At 42.8% G+C, this 23,491-nt stretch overlaps 2 protein-coding genes across 6 annotated transcripts in view; one reads left to right on the forward strand and one right to left on the reverse strand.

Moving 5' to 3' along the window:
- Positions 1-267: 267 nt before the first annotated feature.
- On the forward strand, positions 268-6,745 carry LOC139621758 (toll-like receptor 5). Of its 3 annotated transcripts, none has more exons than XM_071478577.1 (4): positions 268-599; positions 1,867-4,156; positions 5,198-5,286; positions 6,141-6,745. In XM_071478577.1, exons 1-4 carry the CDS (start codon positions 552-554, stop codon positions 6,384-6,386), a joined length of 2,673 nt encoding a protein of 890 aa, XP_071334678.1. In that variant the 5' UTR covers positions 268-551; the 3' UTR covers positions 6,387-6,745. The 3 variants fall into 3 exon arrangements, with proteins under 3 accessions (XP_071334678.1, XP_071334680.1, XP_071334679.1); XM_071478579.1 differs by having other exon boundaries at positions 278-599; positions 3,381-4,156; XM_071478578.1 differs by lacking the exon at positions 268-599 and having other exon boundaries at positions 1,870-1,993; positions 3,381-4,156.
- Positions 6,746-12,164: 5,419 nt separating this feature from the next.
- disp1 (dispatched homolog 1 (Drosophila)) overlaps positions 12,165-23,491 on the reverse strand; it is an 89,292-nt gene continuing 77,965 nt past the window's right edge. For 2 of the 3 annotated variants that reach the window (XM_071478582.1, XM_071478583.1), the window contains 8 exons: positions 22,247-22,276; positions 21,701-21,824; positions 21,165-21,292; positions 19,109-19,203; positions 18,464-18,561; positions 16,239-17,828; positions 14,759-15,022; positions 12,165-14,623 (listed from right to left, as the gene is read on the reverse strand). In XM_071478582.1, the coding sequence (XP_071334683.1) occupies positions 12,749-14,623; positions 14,759-15,022; positions 16,239-17,828; positions 18,464-18,561; positions 19,109-19,203; positions 21,165-21,292; positions 21,701-21,824; positions 22,247-22,276 (4,204 nt within the window). In that variant the 3' untranslated portion in view covers positions 12,165-12,748. The remainder of the gene's footprint in view (positions 14,624-14,758; positions 15,023-16,238; positions 17,829-18,463; positions 18,562-19,108; positions 19,204-21,164; positions 21,293-21,700; positions 21,825-22,246; positions 22,277-23,491) is intronic. The other variant, XM_071478584.1, reaches the window with a different exon arrangement.

The raw sequence follows: 23,491 nt of genomic DNA on the forward strand, positions 1-23,491 counted from the left end.
TACTCTAATTTCAAAAATACCCTCAAACCCCGGTTGCCACACAAACATGAAGTCGCCTTCGAAAGAGGAAGAAGCTGTTTGCTCATATGGGAAACTGTGACATCCCCACTTTCGTCCATGCAACAGAGGAGGCAAGTGTCGGGGTCGCAGAGCAGAAGTGTATCAGTCGCAGTTTTCCAGACAGCGGGGGACCGTGGAGGGGCAGGTCTGCAGGGAGGTGTGTCCCCGCCTCTTCCTACAGGAGACATTTCCCACAGTGCAACTTGCAGGCGGCTCCTGAGGGACACGAGCTGAAGCCAAACATGCCAACCATGAGAGCGGAGCCTTATTGTTCAAGCGGATGTCGGGGAGGATTGGTTGTGTACTGAGCTGCATGACACTGAAGCTGCACACCAGTGAACTATGAACCTGCTCAAGCAAACAGTCTGATTGTTTCACCTTTTTGTGTCCTCGCTAATATTTGCACTTCTGAGCCAATGCAAAAACATCACGTCCTTTAGGCCCTGCTCATTTTTGACTCTCTGTGGACGCCTTGGTGGGACGAGGACAGCATGAGGACGCCGGCCCTTCACTTGGTTTTCATTGGTTTACACCTACAGGTATGTGTCTAACATCAAGCTCTAAACTGATCAGTTACACTTTGTTTTTCACAAGCTGAACAACAATCCAGCCTGACAAGAATTTAAGAAATAGTTCAATATTTTGGGGAATATCCTCATTCAAATTGAAAATACACATATTCACTTTCTTGCCCAGACTCCGATGATAAGATCGATACTATTGTTATAGGCTATCTGTACATATAATTATGAATTTGCTACAAGCAGCCAGTTGGCTTAGTATAGCTGAAAACAAAGGGAAACAGCAACATAGGTAGCAAATTCTGCCAACCAGCACCTTTTTTGACCAAGTTATGAGTATTAACATATTTTTCTTTTACGCCCAACAAATAAGCCTCTTTACTCATTGCTTCAAGCCGCCCTCCCACCCCCTGTATGCACTGCTGTCTGTTACTACCGGCATAATACAAAGGTATCAGCTGATGGCCCATTTCAAAATGACAGTTACTATGAGAAAATAAGAAAAATTAATAAATAAATTAATATGATAATACAATGCAATAAGTAGATACATAGATGCATTCATCCCTTTATATACAGTCAAAAAGACATATCTTGTAAACGGAGCTTCCCATTCCAAATTTTATTTTCTCAAGATTATCATCAGGTCTTGAAGCCACGAGGAGGAGGGGTTGGTACTTTTCAGTTTCAAACCAGCACTTGTTATCTTGTAAACTTGGGTTTATATGCAGATTTAACAAACACTTATTTTACACTTTTCCTGTGTTTTATTTGAAGTTTTAATATCAATAAGAAAATACATTTGTGTTTTAAGCACCAAAAACCATCTCAGTGTAGTTTTATATCTCCTCAGGCTTCTCTCTGGCATTTTAACAGAAACAAGTTGAAGGTCAGAAGAGAGGCTTTGAGCCTCTCCTCTGATTGGCTGACTGTTTTTCTGCGTGATCGAATAAAAATATAGCAGTAAACACTCAGAGAAACCAAATCCTTCAAGGCTAGACAGTGGGAGTGGGCTGGGTTTCGGGCATGGCTGAGAGCAGTGAGTGTTTTTTTGTGACATCACAAAGTTACATAAGTCCTGATGGCTTGTTTTAAGGCAGCTTCAGAATATGGGCTGTGTGCATTTCTCTAAGCTAACTGGCTGCTGGCTATAGCACCATATTTGCTGTGCTGTGACATCTATCATTTCAACTCTCAGCAAAAGGTGAAGAAGCCTATATCCCGAAGTTAACTGTAGAATACAGTCATCATTCAGATAATCTTAATGTAATCTTCCAACTTGCAGGTAACCACATGCTACGCAGCATGCACTTTATATGGCCTTATAGCTTCTTGCACCTCACAGCGCTACTACTGGGTTCCTGCTTTGCCTTCCAACATCACCGACCTCTACCTGGACCTGAACTACATCAGTGAGATCAACCGCACCTCACTCAGAGATTATGTCCATCTGCAGCAATTAGACCTGGGAATGCAGAGAGTGCAACTTGTCATAAGGAACAATGCTTTCCTAAGGCAGACAAAATTGACACGTTTGGTTCTGGGCCAGAATACTGGTCTTCAGCTGGAGCCAAGGGCATTTGCAGGACTGTATAATTTACAACACCTCTTTCTGGATTATTGCAATTTGAGAGACTCCATACTGACGGAAAGCTATCTGCAGCCCCTTTTGTCCTTAGAAATGCTTGACCTTTTTGCTAACAAAATAGAGACACTCCGACCGGGACTGTTCTTTTCAAAACTCACAAAGTTCACACAATTAAACCTCAAATTGAATAAGATTAAACGATTATGTGAAGGGGATCTTGTTGGTTTCAGGGGGAAATACTTCACACTCCTGAACTTGCACTCCAACAAGTTAGGTAGAATGTATGAAGAAGATTTTGACAAGGAAAGTTGTGGTAACCCTTTCAAAGGGATGACTTTTAATGTCCTTGATTTATCCCTTAATGATTTCAATGTGATCACAATAAGACAATTTTTCAAAGCCATAGAGGGGACTCCAATTCATCATCTTATATTATTTGGACACATAGGCCGAGGCTTTTCATTTAACAACTTACCTGATCCAAATGAAAACACATTTGAAGGTCTCATGAACAGTACAGTTGACATTTTTGACCTGTCTAAGAACTTTATATTTGCTTTGCAGAGGGCTGTTTTTAGCCCCCTAAAGACTGCAAGGATGATTGATATTTCCAAAAACAAGATCAATCAGATTTACAGAAATGCCTTCAGTGGTCTTCAAGGGCATTTAATGATTCTCAACCTGTCATCCAACCTGCTAGGAGAGATATATTCACACACATTCATCAGTCTCACAGAGCTTAGGGTGTTGGATTTGTCTCACAACCACATTGGTGCATTGGGACACCAAGTCTTCAGTGGTCTTCCCAAATTACAAAGTTTATATTTGACAGGAAACTCACTGCGAGACCTAGGTTTTCCTGCATCATTACCAAGCTTAGATTATCTGCTTTTGGGTGACAATAAATTGAAATCGCTAAGAGGTATTACTAACTTGGGTGGTAACAGCATCTATGTGGACATTACAGACAACAGGTTAATGAACTTGGAGGATTTTTATTTCATAATGACTAATTTCAAGCGTCTCCAGAACTTCTTTTACGGTGGCAACTACGCCAGGTGGTGTACACTAAATGGGATTATTACAGTACCTCATAATAATAGTTTGCAAGTGCTAGATCTTCATGGCAGTTCCCTGCAGATAATTTGGGAGCAGAGGAAATGCCTTGACCTGTTTGATAATCTTGACAATCTTCTTCTGCTCGTTATAAGCTTCAACTCACTCACGAGTCTGCCGGAAGGGATTTTCAGAGGTCTCCACTCGATCATAGAGATCGACCTCTCGTCTAATTCCTTGACCTATCTGCAGCCGGATGTCTTTCCGGTCAGCCTGATGAGACTCGACCTCTCAAACAACTTCCTAGCCTCCCCGGATCCGATGACTTTTCAGTCACTCATCTTCCTCAGCCTGGCAGCAAACCGGTTTCACTGTGATTGTAATCTGGAGAGCTTCCTGAAGTGGCTGAACGAGACGAATGTAACTCTCTTGAGCCCGACTGAAGAGTTGAGATGTGAGTTTCCAGCTGATGTTCACAACCTTCCTCTGCTGCAGTATGCCACAATCATCGAACCATGTGAAGAGGATGATGAAAACGCTGTCCAAGATCTTAAGTTTGCCCTCTTCATGTTCTCTGCCCTCCTCATCATCACTGTCACCCTCAGCGGCATTGTTTACGCTCGTCTCCGAGGGCACATATTCATCATCTACAAAAAAATTGTTGGCAGGGTTCTTGAGGGCCCAAAACAGATGCCTCCTGTAGATGAGGTGCATTACGACGTCTTCTTCTGCTTCAACAACAGTGACTATCGGTGGGTGGAGGCTGCTTTGCTGAAAAAGTTTGATAATCAGTTTTCAGAAGAGAACTTATTCCATTGCTGTTTTGAGGCCAGAGACTTCCTGCCAGGTGGGGATCACCTTTCAAACATCAGAGATGCCATCTGGGGCAGCAGGAAGACTCTGGTTATCATTTCCAAGGAGTTCCTTAAAGGTACATAATTTTTTTTTTTTTTTATCTGTATCACCAGTCATAAGGTTACAACATGTCTGCTTAATTTTGGTCTTTTTTTTTCAAAGAATAGTTACATTTTTGGAAATAAACTACCTTTCTTGCCAACTGTTAGATGAGAAGATTTGACAGCACCTTCCTGTATGTCCATCAAATATGAAGCTACAGCCAGACGCAGGTTAGCTTAGCTTAGCTTAAAGACAGCAGGTTTTTGAACGGATTAAACAGCTGATATATAGCATGTTCCTTCTTGAGTTTTAGAGGTGCTCACTGCTGGATTTTTTATAATTTGGACAAGACCAAGCTGGCTGATTACCCTGTTTCTAGTCTTTACACTAATCTAAGCTAACCTGCTACTGGGTGTAGCTTCATACTCAACAGATATTAACGAAATGTCAAGCTTCTCATCTAAAGCTCATGACGGTGAACTAAGGTATTTCCCAAAACATCAAACGAGACACTGCAGTTCTGATTTCTGAAAGCTAGCGTGATAGCTAACACTATAGCCATATTTAGGCTGATATTCCCTCATCTTTTCTTTCCCTTACTAAATTATTTAAGGGAGCTATTTGTAAGTTTTGCTATTGCTACAAAGCAGATGTTAGCATTAACAGCTGTTTACTTACCAGTCTAGAAGAAACGTGTCCAGCATCAAACTTCATTCCTTTACTCACCAACAGCTGTCTCCAGTGGAGGAAAGCAACGCCAGTGTTAACTCTTGTCTCTATCAAGTCTTCTGTCTTCTTCTGAAGTCAGCACACTAACCAGCTAGCCCCTGCCCATCTCGTCACTTTCTGATAGCGACTCACCATAGCCTACAATCTTCCCTGAAAAAGTAGCACTGCTGAGAGGATGTATTAGAACCTCGCAATGATGGCTGAAGCGCTTGTCAGGCGTCAATCACCACCACCCATGCCTGACAAGAAACTACATTCAGTTGCAGAGAAAACTTACAAATAGCCCCTTTAACAAATAAAACATAATTTGCACAAGCAAAACTAACAGGGATTTGCCACTTTCTAGATGGCTGGTGCTTGGAGGCATTCACCTTGGCCCAGAGCAGGATGCTGGAGGAGCTGAGGAACACCTTGATTATGCTGGTGGTAGGGAAGGTGTGTATTAGGCTGCGGAGACACTTACTTTGCACCCTTTCTGTGTGAAAGTCTTTCTCTAGACATGCAATAACCGTTTTATCGGCTACTTGCACACACAGCATTGACATAGTATCCCCTTATAAATCCTGTTGGCAAATGCGTAAGCAACTGTTGCTTCTTTACACATCTAACAGATAATTAAAACAACCATTAGCAGTAGTTTGGAGTGATGTTTCTGACCACCTCAGAAGTCTAAGTCCAATAATCACTCTGCTTTTAGTTCTAAATTCAGTCTCTACCAACTCTTCAGGGAAATAAATGACCCTATTACTGCTAAATGACGATCTTGGCTGAAAAGCTGTCTGCTGCCAAAAACAACACCGATAAGAGCAGTGAGAGTGAAACAAACAGTAAAGCTGTGGATCAGAAAAACAAAGCAATTACTCGAAAGATTCCTAAACTCTTAGTAGAACTGAGGAGAACTGAAGTACACAGATGATGATTGTCTGAGGGTTTGTCACTGCAACTGACCACTTTAACATACAAGTTGTTATGTGATACATTGTTAATATAAAATCATGGATTAAAGCCACTTTAAGAAACCCAAATTTTTGTTAAGTCTGAGAAGTATGTGTGAAAACAGGTTGCCTGGTCTTTTGTGTCAGGGAACTGCTCTAACACCAAAATACCACCAAAGAGCCAATGCCTACTTCTCACCAGTAGATGGCAGGACTCATGTAGATTTAAATGAACATTGCCTCGCATGGGGCAGTAAGCTGGTGCTGTGCAACTTTTAGTGAATTACAATAGGAAAACTTAAGTTTTTCACCTTCACTGACCTAAATCTCCATTCTGATTAAACACAACCAAAGGTGGCTCACTACCAGCTGATGAAGTACAACGCAATCAGAACTTTCGCTCAGAAGAGACAATACCTCATCTGGCCAGAGGACCCTCAGGACCTGGAGTGGTTTTATGAGCAACTGATCTCACAGATCCTCAAAGACACCAAGGTGAAAAAGATTGCAGAGGACAAACGTCAGCCCACAGAGTCAAACATTCAACCTCAAAATGAGGAGAACATAGAGCTGGAGACCATCCCAACAATTGCTATGTGACCTTTGACTGTATATTACAGAAACCCTTCTTTAACCTTCAGATACCAACATCCATGATGCTGAAGTATCACCAGTAAGCTAGTTCTCTGGCTCCTTTAGCAGTGGGAGGTAGCAGCTGTCATTGTAACAATTTAAAGCACTCCATGACCAAATTACATGTATAGTACAAACAAATGATTTGTGTTATTGTGATATGTGTCAAAGACCAAAAGTAGTGTATTCATAATGACATTAAATCACTGCAACAAGAGCCAGTAAGGGTTTGATGTTTTTAGCGACAACCTGTGATTGATTATCAAAATTATCTGATTAATTTTCAAAATGATCATGTATTGTAAGAATTAAAACAAAATCTCACATATATCTGTAAAGTCTCTTTTTATTTATATTTTTTAGTTTCACATTTATGCATCATAATTTCACAAAACTCAAAAACTAAAAAAACACTTGATTTCTGCCTTGGGTTGGTTCACCTAATCTAAACCACAGTTTAAATTATTTTATTGAGCAGAATTGCTTTTGTAAAATTTAGAAACCAGAAGGGCCCTCAGAGAGCGTAGACCTACACCAAGGCCACTGTCAAACTACATACAGCAGACTTCATAAAAAGTAATTCAAAATCTTAGTGAATGATCTGCATCTGCACCAAATTTTAAAGGCTTTTTCTCTCGGCCATCCCCCATCCCTTCGCAAGTTCAGTGCAAATTATTTCAGCACTTTATGCATAATCCTTCTGACAGACAGACAAACACAGATGAAGACAACCTTGTTGGTGGAGGCACATTTTTATTTGCTAGTTTCACCACTGGATGGCATGAGTTAGCTGTTTTTTTTTTTTTTACTGACTGTTCATGTCAGCCTTGAGTGATCAGTGAAAAGCCACTGTTAATTAGTGAGAGTCCAGTGAAGACTGTTTATAATTGCGCTGGGTGTGTCACATCATGATGCTATTTCATCTCAACAGCAACTGCAAATGATATCATCTCCCAAAGCACTTGGGTTTGTTGGATTGTAAGATGAGAGTGAATCTGAGGTCAGTCAGTTTCCTTTCATTTGAGCTGTGTGTCTGAAAACAGGAAGCTACTGGGCAGAGGAAAGCTTCCGTCCTGCTGGCCCCGGCCGCCTGCATCCTCCCAGCCTTTATGAGCCAGCTGTTCTGAACATTACGGCCTGTCTGCAGGCCCCTGCTGCTTATGCACTGTGGACAGTCCATTAATCTGAACACAGTGCCACATTAATATCTGTCCAGCCTGCGTTTATCACACAGTTGATTATAATTTCTGGGATTTTTGTTAGTGCCCCTAAAATATAGTAGGTATTGACTGAGAGACCTGAGGGCCCCAAAAAGTGTCTAAACGTGTGTTATTTAAAGAAGCTATTTGTAAGTATTGCTTTTGCTACATAGCCAACATTAGCATTAACAGCTGATTACTTACCAGTCTCGAAGAAACGTTGAGAGTTCAGGATCAAGCATCATTCCTTTACTCACCAAGGGCTGTCTCCAGAGGTGGAAAGCCACCCTCTTGTTTTGCTTCTATTTCTATCATTTTTACTGTCTTCTAGTGAAATTAGCATGCAAACCAGCTATCTGCAGCTTAGTCAGTCTGTCTTATCACGTTCCAATACCGAGTCACTGTAGCGTCCAGTCTATTGAAGAAGTAGCGCTGCACAGCAGACGTATTATGATGTTTTCTATTGTAAATGCAAAGATGGCTGAAGCGCTCAGCAAGACTGATAATTAAACATTTTTACTGTGCAGTTTGCTTCATGTACAGGTAACAATGTCTATGTGTAATGGAAGACTGCACATTCAGTAAAGTAAAAGTTATTCATCCTGAGGGGAGCACAAATGTCTTTACCAAAGTTCATGGAAATCAATATAATGGTTGTCGAGACAAAACTACAAATGCCAACCTCATGGTGCTAGAGGACAAATTAGTGGATCACCAAAGTTACTAGGATTCATTCTCTGAGAAATGTGAATTTCTGTTCAAAATATCAAAGCAAAACCAGACATTACAGTCTGGACCAAAGTGGTGGAGCAACTTACATTGCTACTGTATCTTTTATGCTGCTGGCATGGCCAAAAACACAGACACAGGAATAACAATCAATAAACCGAGGAGTGAAAAACACAAGTAGATAAGTAGATAATCCCTGTCTCCTCATTTCAAACTACAAGCTACGTAATGAGGGCTGCCAAACTAACTCAAGAGGGTTTTTTTGGGCGGTAAATTTAATATTCTTTAAACATAAGCTGTTAATTGAGCCAACCAGCCACATTTTAATGGGCTGAATATTATTGTTTTGCTGAAATGAAGTGATAGAAGAGTTTCTGGGCCACAGTAAGGCTGATTGTTGATTTACACAATCCGAAGATAATAAGTAAAGGATTCAGTACCTGATTAAGGCTTCAGACTTCAGAGACATATCAGAAATGTCAGATTATGACAAGAAACAACAGCAACAGTCATATATGTTTAAGAGGAATAGATTAACCAAGCATTGATATGCAAAAATGTTTTCCTCCTATTGACAAATGCTTTAACTACAAAGACAGGAATGTTTTTCATTGGCATTAGTCTTACTGATTTAATAAATGGTTTTAAATCACAGGTGAAGCTTGTTGTAATGAAGAGTACTGTTTTGTAACTTTAATACCAAGATACCTGCATTTTGCTTCAATGTAATTTTTAATGGAAATTTATGGCACAGAAGTGAGAAAAGAATTAATGTTGGAGAAAAAAAAGCTCCTGCACTGATCTAAAAGGAAAGAAGGAAAACCCCTTTCACTTCCATAAATCTGGGCCAGTCCAGTGGCTCCACCAAAATCTAATTTGAAAAGTGGAAGCAAATGTTTACTTTGTAAACAAGCTCTCCAGCTCTGCAGGCTCTTCACAGTTATTTCAGGCCTGCAGAATATACTTAGAACAGACATACATGCTTCTGAGATTCTCCCTCACAGGGAAATGTAATAAACCCTGCCCCATGGCCATAGTTAATATTTGACCTCTGTTTAAGCAAATATAATTACCGGGATGCTCATGCAGGCCTGAGTAGAGATCCTCCAGGGGAAGTGGACTCGTCTTCACTGCAGTGACTGAGCGGAGGAGCAGGGTAAAGGCAGCTGAGGGGAACAGAAGTCTGAGCTGTATGAGCTAAAATAAGATCTTTCCTTCAACACAGAAGCATCAAGCGAGCCCAGTGTGGGTGGTTTACTTATGTAATGTGTTTCACACAACTTGTTTGTTTGTGGAATATGTTTTGGGGTTACAGGGTGTGACAAGGTTGGGGGGGGGGGGGGGGGGGGGACCCAGCAAAAGCACAGTGGTGCTTTTCCTCCCGTCTCTGATACCATCAACCACTCATGTCCCAGCTACTATTCTGAGCTGAAGTGATGGTGGAAACTAGTATTTTACATTGAAACTAATGTCATGTTGATCATGTTTCCACAGAAGGGCCCCTCTGAAACCACACTGTGACAAGTGTCTGGGATGAAAATTAAACAGTAAATTTGAGATTTCAATACTGAGAAGAAGACTCGCGCTAAAATTCCACATCAAAAGACAATCAGTGATATGTGGGATCTCTGGAGGATCTCTCTCTGCCTGATTTTGATCTAAAGCCTGAATAAGACAAGCCAAAAAGAGATGACGGACTCAAGCTTGGTGTCCCAGTGTGAATTCCACCATCCACAAAAAAACAGCTCCAACCCAGTGTGGTACTTACCATTAGCCTACTGGGAGCAGATCGGCCTTCACATTCCACGCTGGAGGACAGACGGGGGCAGAAAGACCATAAGAGGGGATGACTGCTTATTTTCCTAACGAACCTCTGAGGAAACAGGTGTTTTCTGCACTTTGGGTGAAATAATGGATTTAGTAGCAGAAAGGAAGAGGGAGAAAGTGAAGGTGAAGGAGTCAGGAGAAGGAAAGATGAATGCAAAACGAGGGATATTATGTGTACATCTGTCACCAGTTTAGAGAGACACCTCAAGCAGGGACAGTTTTGACTTGCAGCACTTCTCTTAGCCGTGAGCTCCCTGGTTGTGTTGGTGTGGCCAGTAGGAAGGAAAATTACCATTTGCAGCCACTGACAAGTTGCTGCTGAGCAAATTACTTAACCTGAATTTGCACCAGTGGAGTTCTGCAGGTTGAGGATTGGTCATTATGCGCAGCCACTATATGAATAGAGCTGCAATAACAGATCTTTGGCCAGTTGGGGGCAGTGGAAATAAGATATGAACCTGTTACAGCCTAGCAGATATTAGCATTCATTTAAAGCCACCTTAAGAAAGAGGAAAGATTCAAGTCAAATACTGACTCTTCTTTTAACCTCTTTAGCTACTAACACTGTCCTCTGTAGGTAGCTGCTAACTTTGCCCATTTGGTTCTAGTAAAGATGTGTACAGTGCTTTTATCAGCGTTCTTCCTCTGAAAACAGCTCGCAAGAAATGTTGCTATTATAGCAGAGAGAGAGAACAACAGCAGTTGCATTTGTTGGGCCAAAAACCAAAACAATAAGCTGAAAGACACTAAACCTCAACACAGTTGTGGAGAACTACAGAAGCATAATGCATTCACTTGAGGGGAGAAAAAAGAAAGATTTTTTTTTCTGAATTATTGAAATTAATTCAGAAAAAACATTTTTTTTAATGAAAACCTTTTTAAAAAAATTATGATAATCTGAAAAACTGAATTCTAGACATGTAGTTTTCATAAAAGAAAATGTGCTGTTTTTCTGAGATTAATTCCAAATTATGATTTATTATATCATTATATTAACAAGATCATTATCTCAGAATTCTGATATTATAATCTCATTAATTCAGAAAAACAGAGCAGAATGTGTTTGTTTTTTTTCCCACAATCAAATGCATTACACAGAGAACTGCAGATTCAGGTGATAATTCTCCTTGGATTCGCAGCCATGAGCCAGTACCTTTCAGATAACAGTAATTTGATCCATTGTTTCTGTAAAATATTAATTAAAGCTCCTTTAGCACTAAACATGAAAAGCCTCACGTCTCCTTTAATATTCTCACAACAGTTTGGAAAAGGCTAAATAGCAGCCATAAATGGGTCTTGTTTCAATGAGCAAACAGGAACAACAGTCAGCAGGTTTTGTTCCAATGTTGCCAAGGAAATATTACAAAAGAGTAACTCATTCAAAATAAATATTTGTTAGACAAGCAAAACCACTGCTAATGGCAGCCGGGCTCTTTTCTTAGTGCACTGTGCCAAAGTGTTGTCTCCCTTCTAATTAAGGCGGTCTGCCTCAGCAAGCCTTGAAGTTTAGAGCACTTCTTTCAGTTACATGTAATACGCCTCACAACACACGTTTTCTGTGGAAACCTATTTATCCTGTTTCAAAAACATAACTGTAAAACTACGGTTTTAACTTTTTATGCGATTCCCAAACTCATTTCCAAACTTTAACGGTTCCTGAGTAGAAGTACTTTGAATCATGGACTTGGGAAGATGAGATCTGTATCACATCAAGTAATAAAATCTGATGCATTATTCTTGTGTAAATCAAGTCGACATGAGCCCAAAGAGCAGGCAGCCCAGCCCAGTTTAAATCCAGTCAATGACCTCAGGCCAGATGTAACAGATAGCACTGAAGGCGCCAGCAGTTATGAGACAATGAAACAGGTGTAGCACTGTTATGATTAAAGATATACCCCCTTCTTCCAGCGGAGCCTCATCTCATTTTATGGTCTGAGTGTGCGTCTGTATACAAGACAGGAGGAGCAGACAATGGCAGACAGCAGGACAATAGTGATAAAAAAGACATTTTAATCATACAGTACATCTTTTATCTGAGGCATGTGGCAACTTGAAACACAAGAGCACACTGAGAATTCAACACTAGCTCCCATGAATACAAAAAGTGTCAGGCAACAACTTTTTATCAGCCTGTAAAATGTGGCACATTTTTGTTAAAGGTGATGTGATCATATCTGACAACATATATTTATAACTACACACTATCACAACATTTACTGTACGATTTCCTGCCAGTGCAAATGGCTGCTGTACATTTAACACTTAAGTTTGCGAGTTTTAATGGAGATGTCTGTGTGAAAATATGATGTAGCTTTATCAATAGTGTGTGTTTCACGGTAAAATCAAACACGTAATGTGGCATGTGAAGAACTGGTGAGTACAAAAAGAAAAATGTAAACAGAATATATTAAGTGGATCCGTGCTGTTTTATGAAACACACTGAGGCACTTGGTCAGCAAACACATCCCAGACACTGTTCAATTGCACGGAAACATCGAGTGAGTCATTCCTTTTTTATTTTTGGACATTTGCTATTTGTTCTGGACTGAGATTTATTAAAATATCAATTAATCATCAACATAAGCTCTCAGAAGAAGGATTAGTGTTTATTGCAATAGGAGGCACGCTGGTTTCACTTTTTGGCACATTAAACTCTGAAGCTGAATTGCACTTCACTTTGAATGTCCTGTTAAAACAGTAGAGCTTCTTTGGAGAGGCGGAGGACGCCCGCTCACTTTTGGAGGTCCGCTTGCACTTTTTGACACTTTGCTCCCGTGTGACGGGAATACTTTCGAGCTTCTCCTGGTTGCCAGGGATTTTACAACAAGCATCTGTCTGCGCTGTTGTTTCTGTGGTTGTGGTGGATACATGGTTGTCACCACAACAATGGACTCGGTCCCTCGCCTTCTGTCTCTCGTGACAGGTTGTGTGTGACGAGCCCAGTGAGGGGGAGGGGCACTGAGTGAGAGGTTGTGTCGGGGCTGTGTTGCTGATATTTTGGATACTATCAAGATTTGATTGACTCATTTCAGGTCTGTGATCTTCCTCTGAGCCAGAGACTGGACCTGGACCTGGACCTGGACCTGGACCTGGACCTGGACCTGGACCTGGACCTGGACCTGGACCCATGCCCCGGTTTGAGGCTGGGGTTGTGGATCTCTGTTCTCTTGCTGAACCAGCCTGCAGGTTTGCAGTATGCATGCAGTACTTCCTGAGATGGCAGCTGTGTGCAGGTCCCTGCCTGGGGGCCACTCTTCCCTGTGAACAGTGGTGGAAATTGGCGGGGGGACAGTGGATGTAGTGCATACGGCACTCCACGTGTGTGTAGACTGGGTCCAGGCTTGAAGGTAAGAGTGAAGTACTTTGTTTGCATGGTGTGTTTCCTGAGTGAGGAAAGAGCTGAGGGGTGGGAGGACAGGAAGTTGAGTCCTGGGGAGGCTGGGTGCAGGAGTGGGGGGTCCACTGCTGAGGCAGGTGAGGCGGAGGTGAGTCCCCGCAGGTGCAGTTGGTGTTTTGAGAGTACTGGCACCTGGACGGTGTGCTAAGTGTGGCTACAAGCCCATTCTCAGGGCCGGCTCTCCCAGTCTCAGTTTTGCTCGTATAATGAATGTGTGAGTAAGGGGCTGCGTGGTGATGAGGGGGGATTCCATTATAAAGCTGAGGACAAACCTCGTGCTCCTCTCGAGGTTTATCTTCAGTTTTCTGACTGGACGCCAGTGGCTCCAACTCATAATGCTCCACCTGCCCACCCCTGCTGTCCAGCTGGTACTTGGCCTGGCCAGAGCCTTTCCCTTGAGAGGAGGGGGTTGTGGACGTGGCCTCAGAGAAGGCCTGACACTGCAGCTTTTTGGGCAGGGGGATCTGGCCGCAGGTACCCTGGGGTCCCAGGCAGCGGCACATGCACTGAAAGAAGAAGGTAGCAAAGGCCCAGCTGATGCACATGATCAGCATCATGAACGTGCCCAGCTGGGTGTAGGCTAACACGGTTGAGGGCATCATCATGGCCCCGGCAACAAAGGTGGTCAGTGCAGCCATAGCGATCGCAGAGCCCATGCGGCTGAGGGAGAAAATCACCTTCCCCTCACGGTCGGGCTCTGGAGCGAGCCGGTACGCCACGCCATAGTGGACTGCGAAGTCCACTGAGAGTCCCACAGCCACGGAAATGGTAACAGACTCCAAGACGTTCAGTTCCCAGCCCAGAAGAACCAGGGAGCCGACTGTGACGAAGATGGTCCCAGCAATCGACAGGATGGCGTACAGGCTGATGATGACATTCCAGGTGGTCAGAAGCATGACACTGAAAGCCACGGCCACTGACAGCGCCATGGCAACCAGAGTGCCATCTGACAGGCTGTCCTGGAGGTCGTAAAACTCCAGGTTGCTGACAAACCAGCCGTGACTCAGGCCTGCGGGGGCGTAGCGCAGCTCCTCTGTGATCCAGGCGTCCACCTTAAACACAATTACAACCGTTACTGTCGGGAGAATCAAAGCAGAAACAAAAAAGTAAAACCAAAAAACACTCCCAGTCAGCACAATTTATGGAAAGACAATTCAACATGAAATGTGAAATACTACGGGCCCTACCTCGAGGTAGAAATGGTACATCTTCTCATAGGCCAGCGTGAAGAGGTAGGTGCTCTGAAACTCTAAAACTATGGCTCTGATGGTGTCATTGATGTCGAATCGAGGTCCAGGGGTCTTGCTGTCCAGATGGTAGTTGGTACTCCGGTCCAGCTCCATGATGGCTCTCTTGATGCACAGTTCAAAGACATCAGGCCTGTAGGGGAAGGTGGACTGACTGCAGCAGGGGTAGATGGAGCCCTCAGCGCAGTCCTGGTTCTCCATCCACTGTTAGAACCAGGTAAAAAAAAGTTGATTATATCTAGTGATGCTTAAAGATTAAAGTTGGCTCTATTCAGTTTTTTTTTTAAAGAACATCAGACATTAAAACAGGGTGTACATTTGTTCAAGCCCCCACTATCTGGAACAACTTCCCTGAGATTAGATTGGCAAACTCTTTAATCTCTTAAAGACATATTTTTATAGGTGCGCCTTCTCCAGGCTCAGGGTCTGAACCTACTTCTAACTTCTTACATCTATTATTTTATTGAGTAATTATCCTGTTTCTTAGTTACAGAAGCAGAACAAGGCTATACTCAAATATTTTTTTATCCCGTTATCTTAAGATGATGACATATTATCAGGAGAAAGAGATTTTTTGTTTTCTCAAGATAATGGGTTAATTATTTTGTTGTCTCAACATAACAAAGCTCATTGTCTCAAGATAATGGGATACCATCTAGAGAAAGCAAAAAATTGTTAATGTATTGTTAATATCTTGTTATCTTGAGATAATGGGATAAAAAATATTTGCCATTATGGCCTTCTGTACTTATTTTATTAATTAATTTAATAATTTTAGAATGTTTAATCTCATTTTTACTGGACCTCATTGTTGCACTTTTCTCTTATATCTCCTCCCTTTAAAGTATTTTTAAGTAATAATAAATGAAAAACAGTTATTTTATCATTTTTATTGTTCGTCCTCAGTTTTATCTTGTCCTGTAAAGCACTTTGTAACAGCGTTTTGAAAGGTGCTGTATAAATAAAGCTTATTGTCATTATTACTACATTTGTTGACTCATTAGGTAAAGGCACGCAAGGCAATTCAAAGTGCTTTACAAAGACATGGAAATACATTAAAAATAGAACATTAAGTTGAATGCAGCAAAGTAATGTTGTAAGCCCTGATTTAAATGAGCAGTTCAGGAGGAGTTCAGGAGGCTTGTTCCACAGGTGAGGGGCACAGAAACTAAAAGCTGCTTCACCCTGCTTGGGTCTGTTTCTGAGTAAACTTGTCCCAGATGACCTGAGAGGTCTGGATGCTTCATATAGCACATCAGGCATGTATCTGGGCCCCAAGATCATTGAGTGCTTTATAGACAAGTAATAAGATTTTAAAAGTTTATATGATTAAGCCACATTCAATTTATGACGTGGAATTTCCCTCAGTGTCTACTAATGCACACATCATTACTTTAATACTTATGGATGCAGCACCGACCTGTTTGAACGTCTCGATGAAGCAGCTGGTGAAATCCTGCTCCTCTGACTGAAAGACAAAACTCTGGTTCCTCAGCTTCTGGCAGAAGTTGAGGATCCACAGCTGAGATGCTGGACTGGAAATGTTGAAGCTACTATCCAGCATCAGCTTTCCCTTGTTTTTGGGGTTCAGGGGGTCCCCGTTATCCAAAGGCATCACCCCCCAGATGATAGTTATCGGCATGTGAAGGTCCTCGCCATGGTGAACCCTCTCAAACATGAAAAGCTTCTTGTATTCTGCATCGTAGCGCTCGAACGGGTGAGAGGATCGGAACACCTGGAACTCTGCCAGCTCCAGAGACGGGAGCTTCATCTTTGGGTTGACGCAGACCACGTAGGCCCCGCCCACCGTGATGGCGAGGAACCAGAAGAGCCAGAGGTAGCGCAGCTTGATGACAATGCAGGGTAGCACCTTCTCAAAGAAGATCCTTGACGCCTCAGAGACGGTAAACAGACATTTGTTGGCCTTCTGACAGAGACCTGCCCAGAACGTCCGGGTGCAGTAACCCCTCTGCTGGTGCGGAGGCTTGGAGCAGGTGAACATGTTTGGCAGGTAGCGTTCATGTAGCACCACCACGGCTGGGAGCCACGTCACCATGAGAATATAGTTGACTAGAATAGCGGTCCCAGCATAGACGCCGAAACAGCGAATGGCGGTGATGTTGCTGACGTAGTTGGCATAAAAAGCTGCAGCGGTGGTGAAGCTGGTGACAAACATAGACAGGGCAGCATGCTGCAGGGTCACACTGACCGTCTCTGCTAGCTCAGCGTGGGGTTTGTCAAACTTAGTGTAGTTCCACACGTCGCAAAGCACAAAGGCGTCATCTGCACCAATGCCTACGAGGATGATGAGCGCCGTGAGGTTCATGAAGGGGAAGAACTCAAAGTTGAAGACCATCCGGTAGAGGAAGTAAGACACAATCAGTGAGCTGATGATGGCTATTATTGTCATGAGTGTGATGAAGACTGAGCGCGTGTATACACACATGACCAGCAGGACGATCACTATGGCTATGGCGGGGTACACTGTGTCTGTGAGGAGGTAGTCCTGGAAGAGGTCGTGTTTGATGCCGAACTCGATCCCTGTGACCGTGGTGACGCCATCTGATGAGTTCCAGTTCTCGAAATTGTCCAAGTAAATGTTCATCATGGACTCCCCTTTCTCCGTGGGTGAGAAGAGCATGCTGTATTTGAGCACAGGTGGAGGATACTCCAGGCTCTTGGGGCTGAGAAAGTCCTTGTCCACCAGGAAGTGAAGGATTTGGTAGACGGCGTTGTACTTGGTGCACTTCCGGGGAACACTCGCACATTTAAGCTGGTCTTTCCGTCGCAGGGTCATGTCCCAGCAGTCGGGGCCCAGTGTGCCGTTGTGGTAGTACTTGGCGCACGAGCGCAGGATCTTGAGCGTGTGTGAAACATCGCGTTCGGTGATCTTCTGGCAGGACGACCTGTTAGTGAGGACTGCAATGTAGTTACCGAGTGTCCAGCTGGGGCAACAGGAGCGGTCACTGGTGCGCTGACAAAGACTCCAATAGTCACGGTGGGAACGCACCTGTGGACAGAGACAAATAATTAATGCACAGGTGGATAAAAAAGTAGAAACAGACAAACTAGATTCACAGCCTCATGATTGTTTGCCTCCGCCAACCAGCTAAGTTTCAGGAAATATGGTCACAATATCCTCCTCTTGAGTTACAGCATTGAATAATAGCCAGAAGTGTTTTTGCAGAACATTGTGATGTCACAGTGAAGCTGACCTTTGACCCTTTGGAATGTATTTTTTAAATTTTATCTAATTGGAAAACTAAATTTTTTATCTCATACATTTAAATTAGAGTTACAGCTTGTGTCATTATCAGTGTATGAATTTGTGTGTTGTGGCCAAAAATGTGTTTTGTGAGGTCAACATAACCCTGAACTTTGACCTTTAACCAGCAGATTCAAATCATTTCATCCTTGAGTCCTAATGAATGTTTGTGCCAGACTTGAAGAAGCTCTGTTGAGGTGTTACTGAGAATGGGAGAGACAACCTGAAAACATAAAGCCTCTGTCTCTGACTGTCTGAGGCCTTATGGAGGCATAAAAAGACCAGGAGCCAGAAATCTTTGACAAAACTCGTGATGGCTCCTAATGCATCATTACCAGTCCGGCCCCATGACCCAGGTTTGTACTGCTCAACAAACATACCCTTGTGTTGTCCAGATTGCACATTGATTTGATGGCCTGAATGCTCCACAGGTTCTTCCCCTCAGCTGATGCAAACACCAGTCGAGAGTAACTGTCACCTGCATAAAGAAAACAGTTTTATGACCTAAAGGAGGAAACAAGCTCTCCTGAAATAATCAAAGTTGGGAAAGTCTTTCCATCTGAACACTATGAGCCACCTGGCCAACAAAGTGCAGAAGACCAGCATGTTGCACTTGTGATTGACACTGAGATTAATTTCAGATTCAAACTTTTATACAACGATGGTGGTTGCTAAGAATCCTATTCTTCTAACCTGGACGTCTATCACTCCACCTTGCTTTAAGCTATGGCTCACGATTATGTTATTAATTGTACAAATGGAAAGTGAAAAGAATAGATTTGAGAGAATATGGAGGCCTTATCCATGATGGTCATGGTCAGAGTGTGGTATCTAACATAACCCAGTCATCTGTGCTACTTTATTTTGCTCATGAGACATGAACATTGTAATCAAATTTTGAAAGATGGTTTATTTATGGTACATGATACAAAAATCTTTTGGGAGTTGTGTGAGATTTGTGTTATTTTTTTCACTTCAGTTTAACACATATTCTTAAGTTCCATTGGTATGATTCATAAACTTACCAGGCACATCACAGAAAAACTCTTTACTGAAGTCCCACTCTGCTTGTCGTTTGTCTCTGTCAAAGTGGTCTTCAGGCCACCTGGGCTCTTGGTGACTGCAAAACAATAAAGTTTGGTACTGTCAACAAAGCTTTGACGACAATGGCAGCATTTAAAAAGTTGGGAAAATTGATGGAGAAACAGAGTTTGCTTCTGCTTCTTAATGAGTTCTTACAAATGTTAGAGTAGCAAATCTTTGTCTTATATTGTCTTTTTTGTTCTTTGAGCTTTGCAGGATTTTGTTACATTGTTGGAATATATGTTAGATGAATTATCATCAATTGTACAAAAAAAATTTAAAAAAAAGGCTAGAGATGAAAATACGAAGCCATGTAAGGTTTCTGGCACAACTTCACCTACTTCCAAGGTACATGGAGAAAGGAAAAAGTCCAAAGAGGTCAAATTCCAGCAGCACTTGCAGTAAACAGAAGAACTTTATTAGACTGATGCATTTCAGCTTGTGGCCGTCATCCGAGTTTTGACCTCTTTAGAGATGAAAATACTCCCTAAAAAGTGGCACAAGACCACAAATACTAATCCAAACCCAGGAAGAGGCTGTTTGGTGATTTATGAAATCATACAAACAGTGAACAGAGACGTTCCTGTGTCCGAGGCTGCAGAGTCAGCATGATGCAAAACGAAGGAAGCAGATTTGAAGCTCAGTGATGAAATAAGCAGCAGTAATTACTCTTCCCTCCAAAACTAGATGAATGGTTCTCTACATGACTGGGATACTCCTGCCATTACTATAAGAATCATAATAGTAGCTCTGATTGAGGCCTGATGGGGTGAGTCTCTGGAGTGTGTGTTTATGTGATATAGCAAGAATAAGGTAGTATAGTGCCCACAAGCCCATGCTTTAAGTGAGGATTATGCTTCAGCCTTCCTGTGTGCATCACATCCTCGGCTACAAACAGGAAGGCAGAGCAATCAGGTGGCTGTCAGACAGAGACTGAGGGGCTGACAGACAGAGGGGATGAGGCTTGCTGACAGCAGTAGAGGCCTCTTGTGCACCGTACACATATAAGTACACAATTACATCCGCAGACAGACATGTGGAGCGAGACAGAGACAAAGACAGTCACAGAGAGAGAGGAAGATCCGGGCTGCGGTTGAAAGGGTCCATTTTCTAATCAGCAGAGTGGAGATGCAGTTGTTAGAAATTCTAATCTTAGCCACGAGGATCAAATCTGATTCAGTGGGCTGTGACCTCACTGCAATGTCGACTTCATTCACCTCAGACAGCTGTTAGGATATCAGAGTCAAGACAACTAAAAACCAAACAGGTGGGGAGACAAATAAAATCAGTTGACGTTAAACAAAATATGCTGCCACCATTATCAGTCAAGCTTAATTAGGTTCCAGTAAGGAGCCGCTACAGCGCATCAGCATCCGGGGGAGCCGGGGATTGAACCACCAACCCGGGGGACAGTGGCCAACCTGCTTTACCACCAGAGCCATGGCCCTCCCTGATGTTTAATTATAAGCAGCAAAATTACAAAAAAAAAAAAGAAAAAAGAAAAAAAAATCAGATATAGGCAACAGCTTTGTAACTGAGAATGAAAGCGTGCAGAGTGAACATGGAAAACATGCAAAGACCTGCTCTTGATTAGCAAGCAGACTCCCACTGACGACGACCTTGTGGATGGACAGATCTCTACATCGTGCCCTGTTTCTTTCAGGAGGGGATTCAGACTTTTCAGCATGTCTGTCAACAGTATCCTTCAACTCCTCTGGCCCCCTCCTCCCATCTCATCCATCTCATCCCCTCGCTCCCCCTCTACCTCTGTCTCCCACCCTCACCCCACAGTCTGCAGTGAGAGAAGTGAAATTTCGAGACTATTATTAAATAACCAGATGCTAAAATCTAATTTTTGGAACAAAACTCTTTCAATTATTTTGTACTTTCCTGGACTCAGCAGTTGCTCGTTTCACTCTGTCTTTTTTAAAATGCTTTCAAAAAGAATTTAAAGAAACCATAAAGTGTGGATTGTGTAAGAGATGTGTGTGAAGTTACTTTTTCGCCTGCTCGTCAGCATATTTGAAGGGATAGTTGGCCAGCGTGGCTTTGTAGCCTGTGTTCTTCACCATGTTGTTCCATGTGACCAGTCGCTGACCAATGGCTGTTCCCCGTGGCTCAAACCCCTTTGAGAAGAGAGAGAAGGACACAGGTTATGTTTATGGAGACAAGTCAGTGTTTTTACAATGTTCAAGATGAAACTTTGGTAGAAACGATGCAAATTTACCATTTTAGTATTCAACTTTAAAATTACACAGAAAATCCATTAATGACACTGCAACATCACACTTACACTTCTTTAATACCTGTGAAAGTGCTGGTGCTCTGCATATGTGTAGCTGTAATCCTGCCTCATAAAATCTGATTTCTCCTTGCACCCACTCATATTTTTGGGTTTGATCTCGCTGCTAACTCGAACACATGTCCTCAGTATTCCAGATCTGGGATCAGGCTGGTTATGGGGGAGCTTTGTGTTGCAGGAAGGGTTGACGACATTTAACCACAAAGGAGAGCATCATGGGTACTGTACTCACCAGCAGCGGGTCAGAGAAGTCAGGGAGGTCAGGCACCAGGACACCCACAAGGGCACACACCACAATGAGCACTGTGCACACCCCCAGCACCACCACCGGCCAATCAGCTATCAGCTCAGCGTAGCTGGAACCAGACGGAGACTTAAAGTTAGTGAACATGCTGTTGACAAGAAAAAGAAATGTAAAATATCAAATGTAGCCCAATCGGTCCTGCTTGATTAGCTGTAGTGTTAGCAGCAGGTTCAGGCTTTGTATAATGAGTCTCCATCTCTGTGCAAAACTCGACACAGCCCTGCAAAAGCTTTACTCCTCTATTAAACAGTCTCCTGGAGTTTACTGCAGTATCATGGAGAGATGAGATCTAAACTGCTGGTTAACAAAGGCCAGGTACACAGAGAGACACACAACTCTCATCGATAACTCTCATGACTCACTACTGAGGAATGATAGCGCCACAGGAGCAGTGATGGATGGATGACAGGAATAAAGGGAGGAGGAGGAGGAGGGAGACATTGCAATCCAGAATCCATTTCTGGCAGGTCTTACCTTTTCGGGAATCGAAAGGGCCTTGCAGGGCTGAAAAACAAAAGGAGGGAGATAAATCAGGTTTATATTTTCAAGCCGATCGAAAACAGATTCCTGAGTGGACATCTTTTCTTCATGATCTGCTGTCTTTTCTGTATCCAGCTGCAGCAGCACGCACCTTGGGTACTGCACCACTGAAAACATTAAAACTGATGTGGCTGTCAAAACCACTTTTCACTCAACTTATCATAACAGTCTTTGCTCCTTTTTCCAAATTCCTTTCAGATGTGACAGACAGTCTTATTTCTGTTTCTAATACACATGAGCCACACACAGATGACTTATGACACGCAAGAAATAAACATTAACAACAGGATGGAAATCAAGCCCCACTAACTGTTTAACAACATTTTAGTCTGAACCTGAGACACTACATGATAAGTGAACAACAACCACACAAAAATCTTTTCAAGGCAGTCAAATCAATCAATAAAGAGCTCTACACTCAGCCACACTAGCTATCATTAAACACACACACACACACACACACACACACACACACACACACACACACACACACACACACACACACACACACACACACAGAGAGAGGCTTATGAAGCCTTCAGCGGCTCGAGATCTGTCTGGACTTCTCGTTAGCTCCTCCTGGGAGCGATGGGGTAGCTTCTGGTATGCCGTGAGCAGCAAACACCCCGGGTGGAGGAGATAAGTCGGGAAGAAGAGGAGGAAGTAGGAGAATCAGATATGGCCCTGTGGTCACAGCAGGGCTGCAGGAGATAGAGCGAATAACACAGGCTGAAGGGGTCAGGGGGAGACACAGGCGAGTGTATGTAAGGGGTGCACGGTACGAGGAGGGTGATGAAAAGCCAGTAGAGTCTGTGATATCCTCAAATCTGGAAAGGTCTTGTAGCCCCAAAAAGTTGATTTGGTAAAAAAAAAAATTAAGCCAATAAAAAGATTCAGTGTCCTTTATTTACAAATGTTATTAAAATGCATTCTTGTCATCTCACATGTGCCTGGACTGTGGTTGGATTTCAATATGTGAATTGGTGAGGGGGGGGGCTGGCTGACTTGTCAACAAACATGTCGGGGTCCAAGGTCAAAGAAAGCGATGCCGCTGTACATCATCTGCTGAGGAAGGGGTCTCCTAGGATGGAGAGGTGGAGTTATCTGACCTTTCAACTGGTTGGATGGAGTTGTAATTGAGAATGTGGTCACACTGTATGGATGGCATTTACATCTGGC

Source organism: Trachinotus anak, unplaced genomic scaffold (genome assembly GCF_046630095.1).
Source record: "Trachinotus anak isolate AG129_WGS33_773 ecotype Australia unplaced genomic scaffold, CSIRO_AGI_Tana_v1 ptg000005l, whole genome shotgun sequence".
NCBI lineage: Eukaryota > Metazoa > Chordata > Actinopteri > Carangiformes > Carangidae > Trachinotus > Trachinotus anak.

Excerpts from the sequence above, each read along its gene's own strand:
- LOC139621758 (XM_071478577.1), top strand. The coding sequence starts at position 552 with ATGAGGACGCCGGCCCTTCACTTGGTTTTCATTGGTTTACACCTACAG. Across the intron at positions 600-1,866 it reads TCATTGGTTTACACCTACAG|GTAACCACATGCTACGCAGC; the intron begins GTATGTGTCTAA and ends TCCAACTTGCAG. Across the intron at positions 4,157-5,197 it reads TTCCAAGGAGTTCCTTAAAG|ATGGCTGGTGCTTGGAGGCA; the intron begins GTACATAATTTT and ends GCCACTTTCTAG.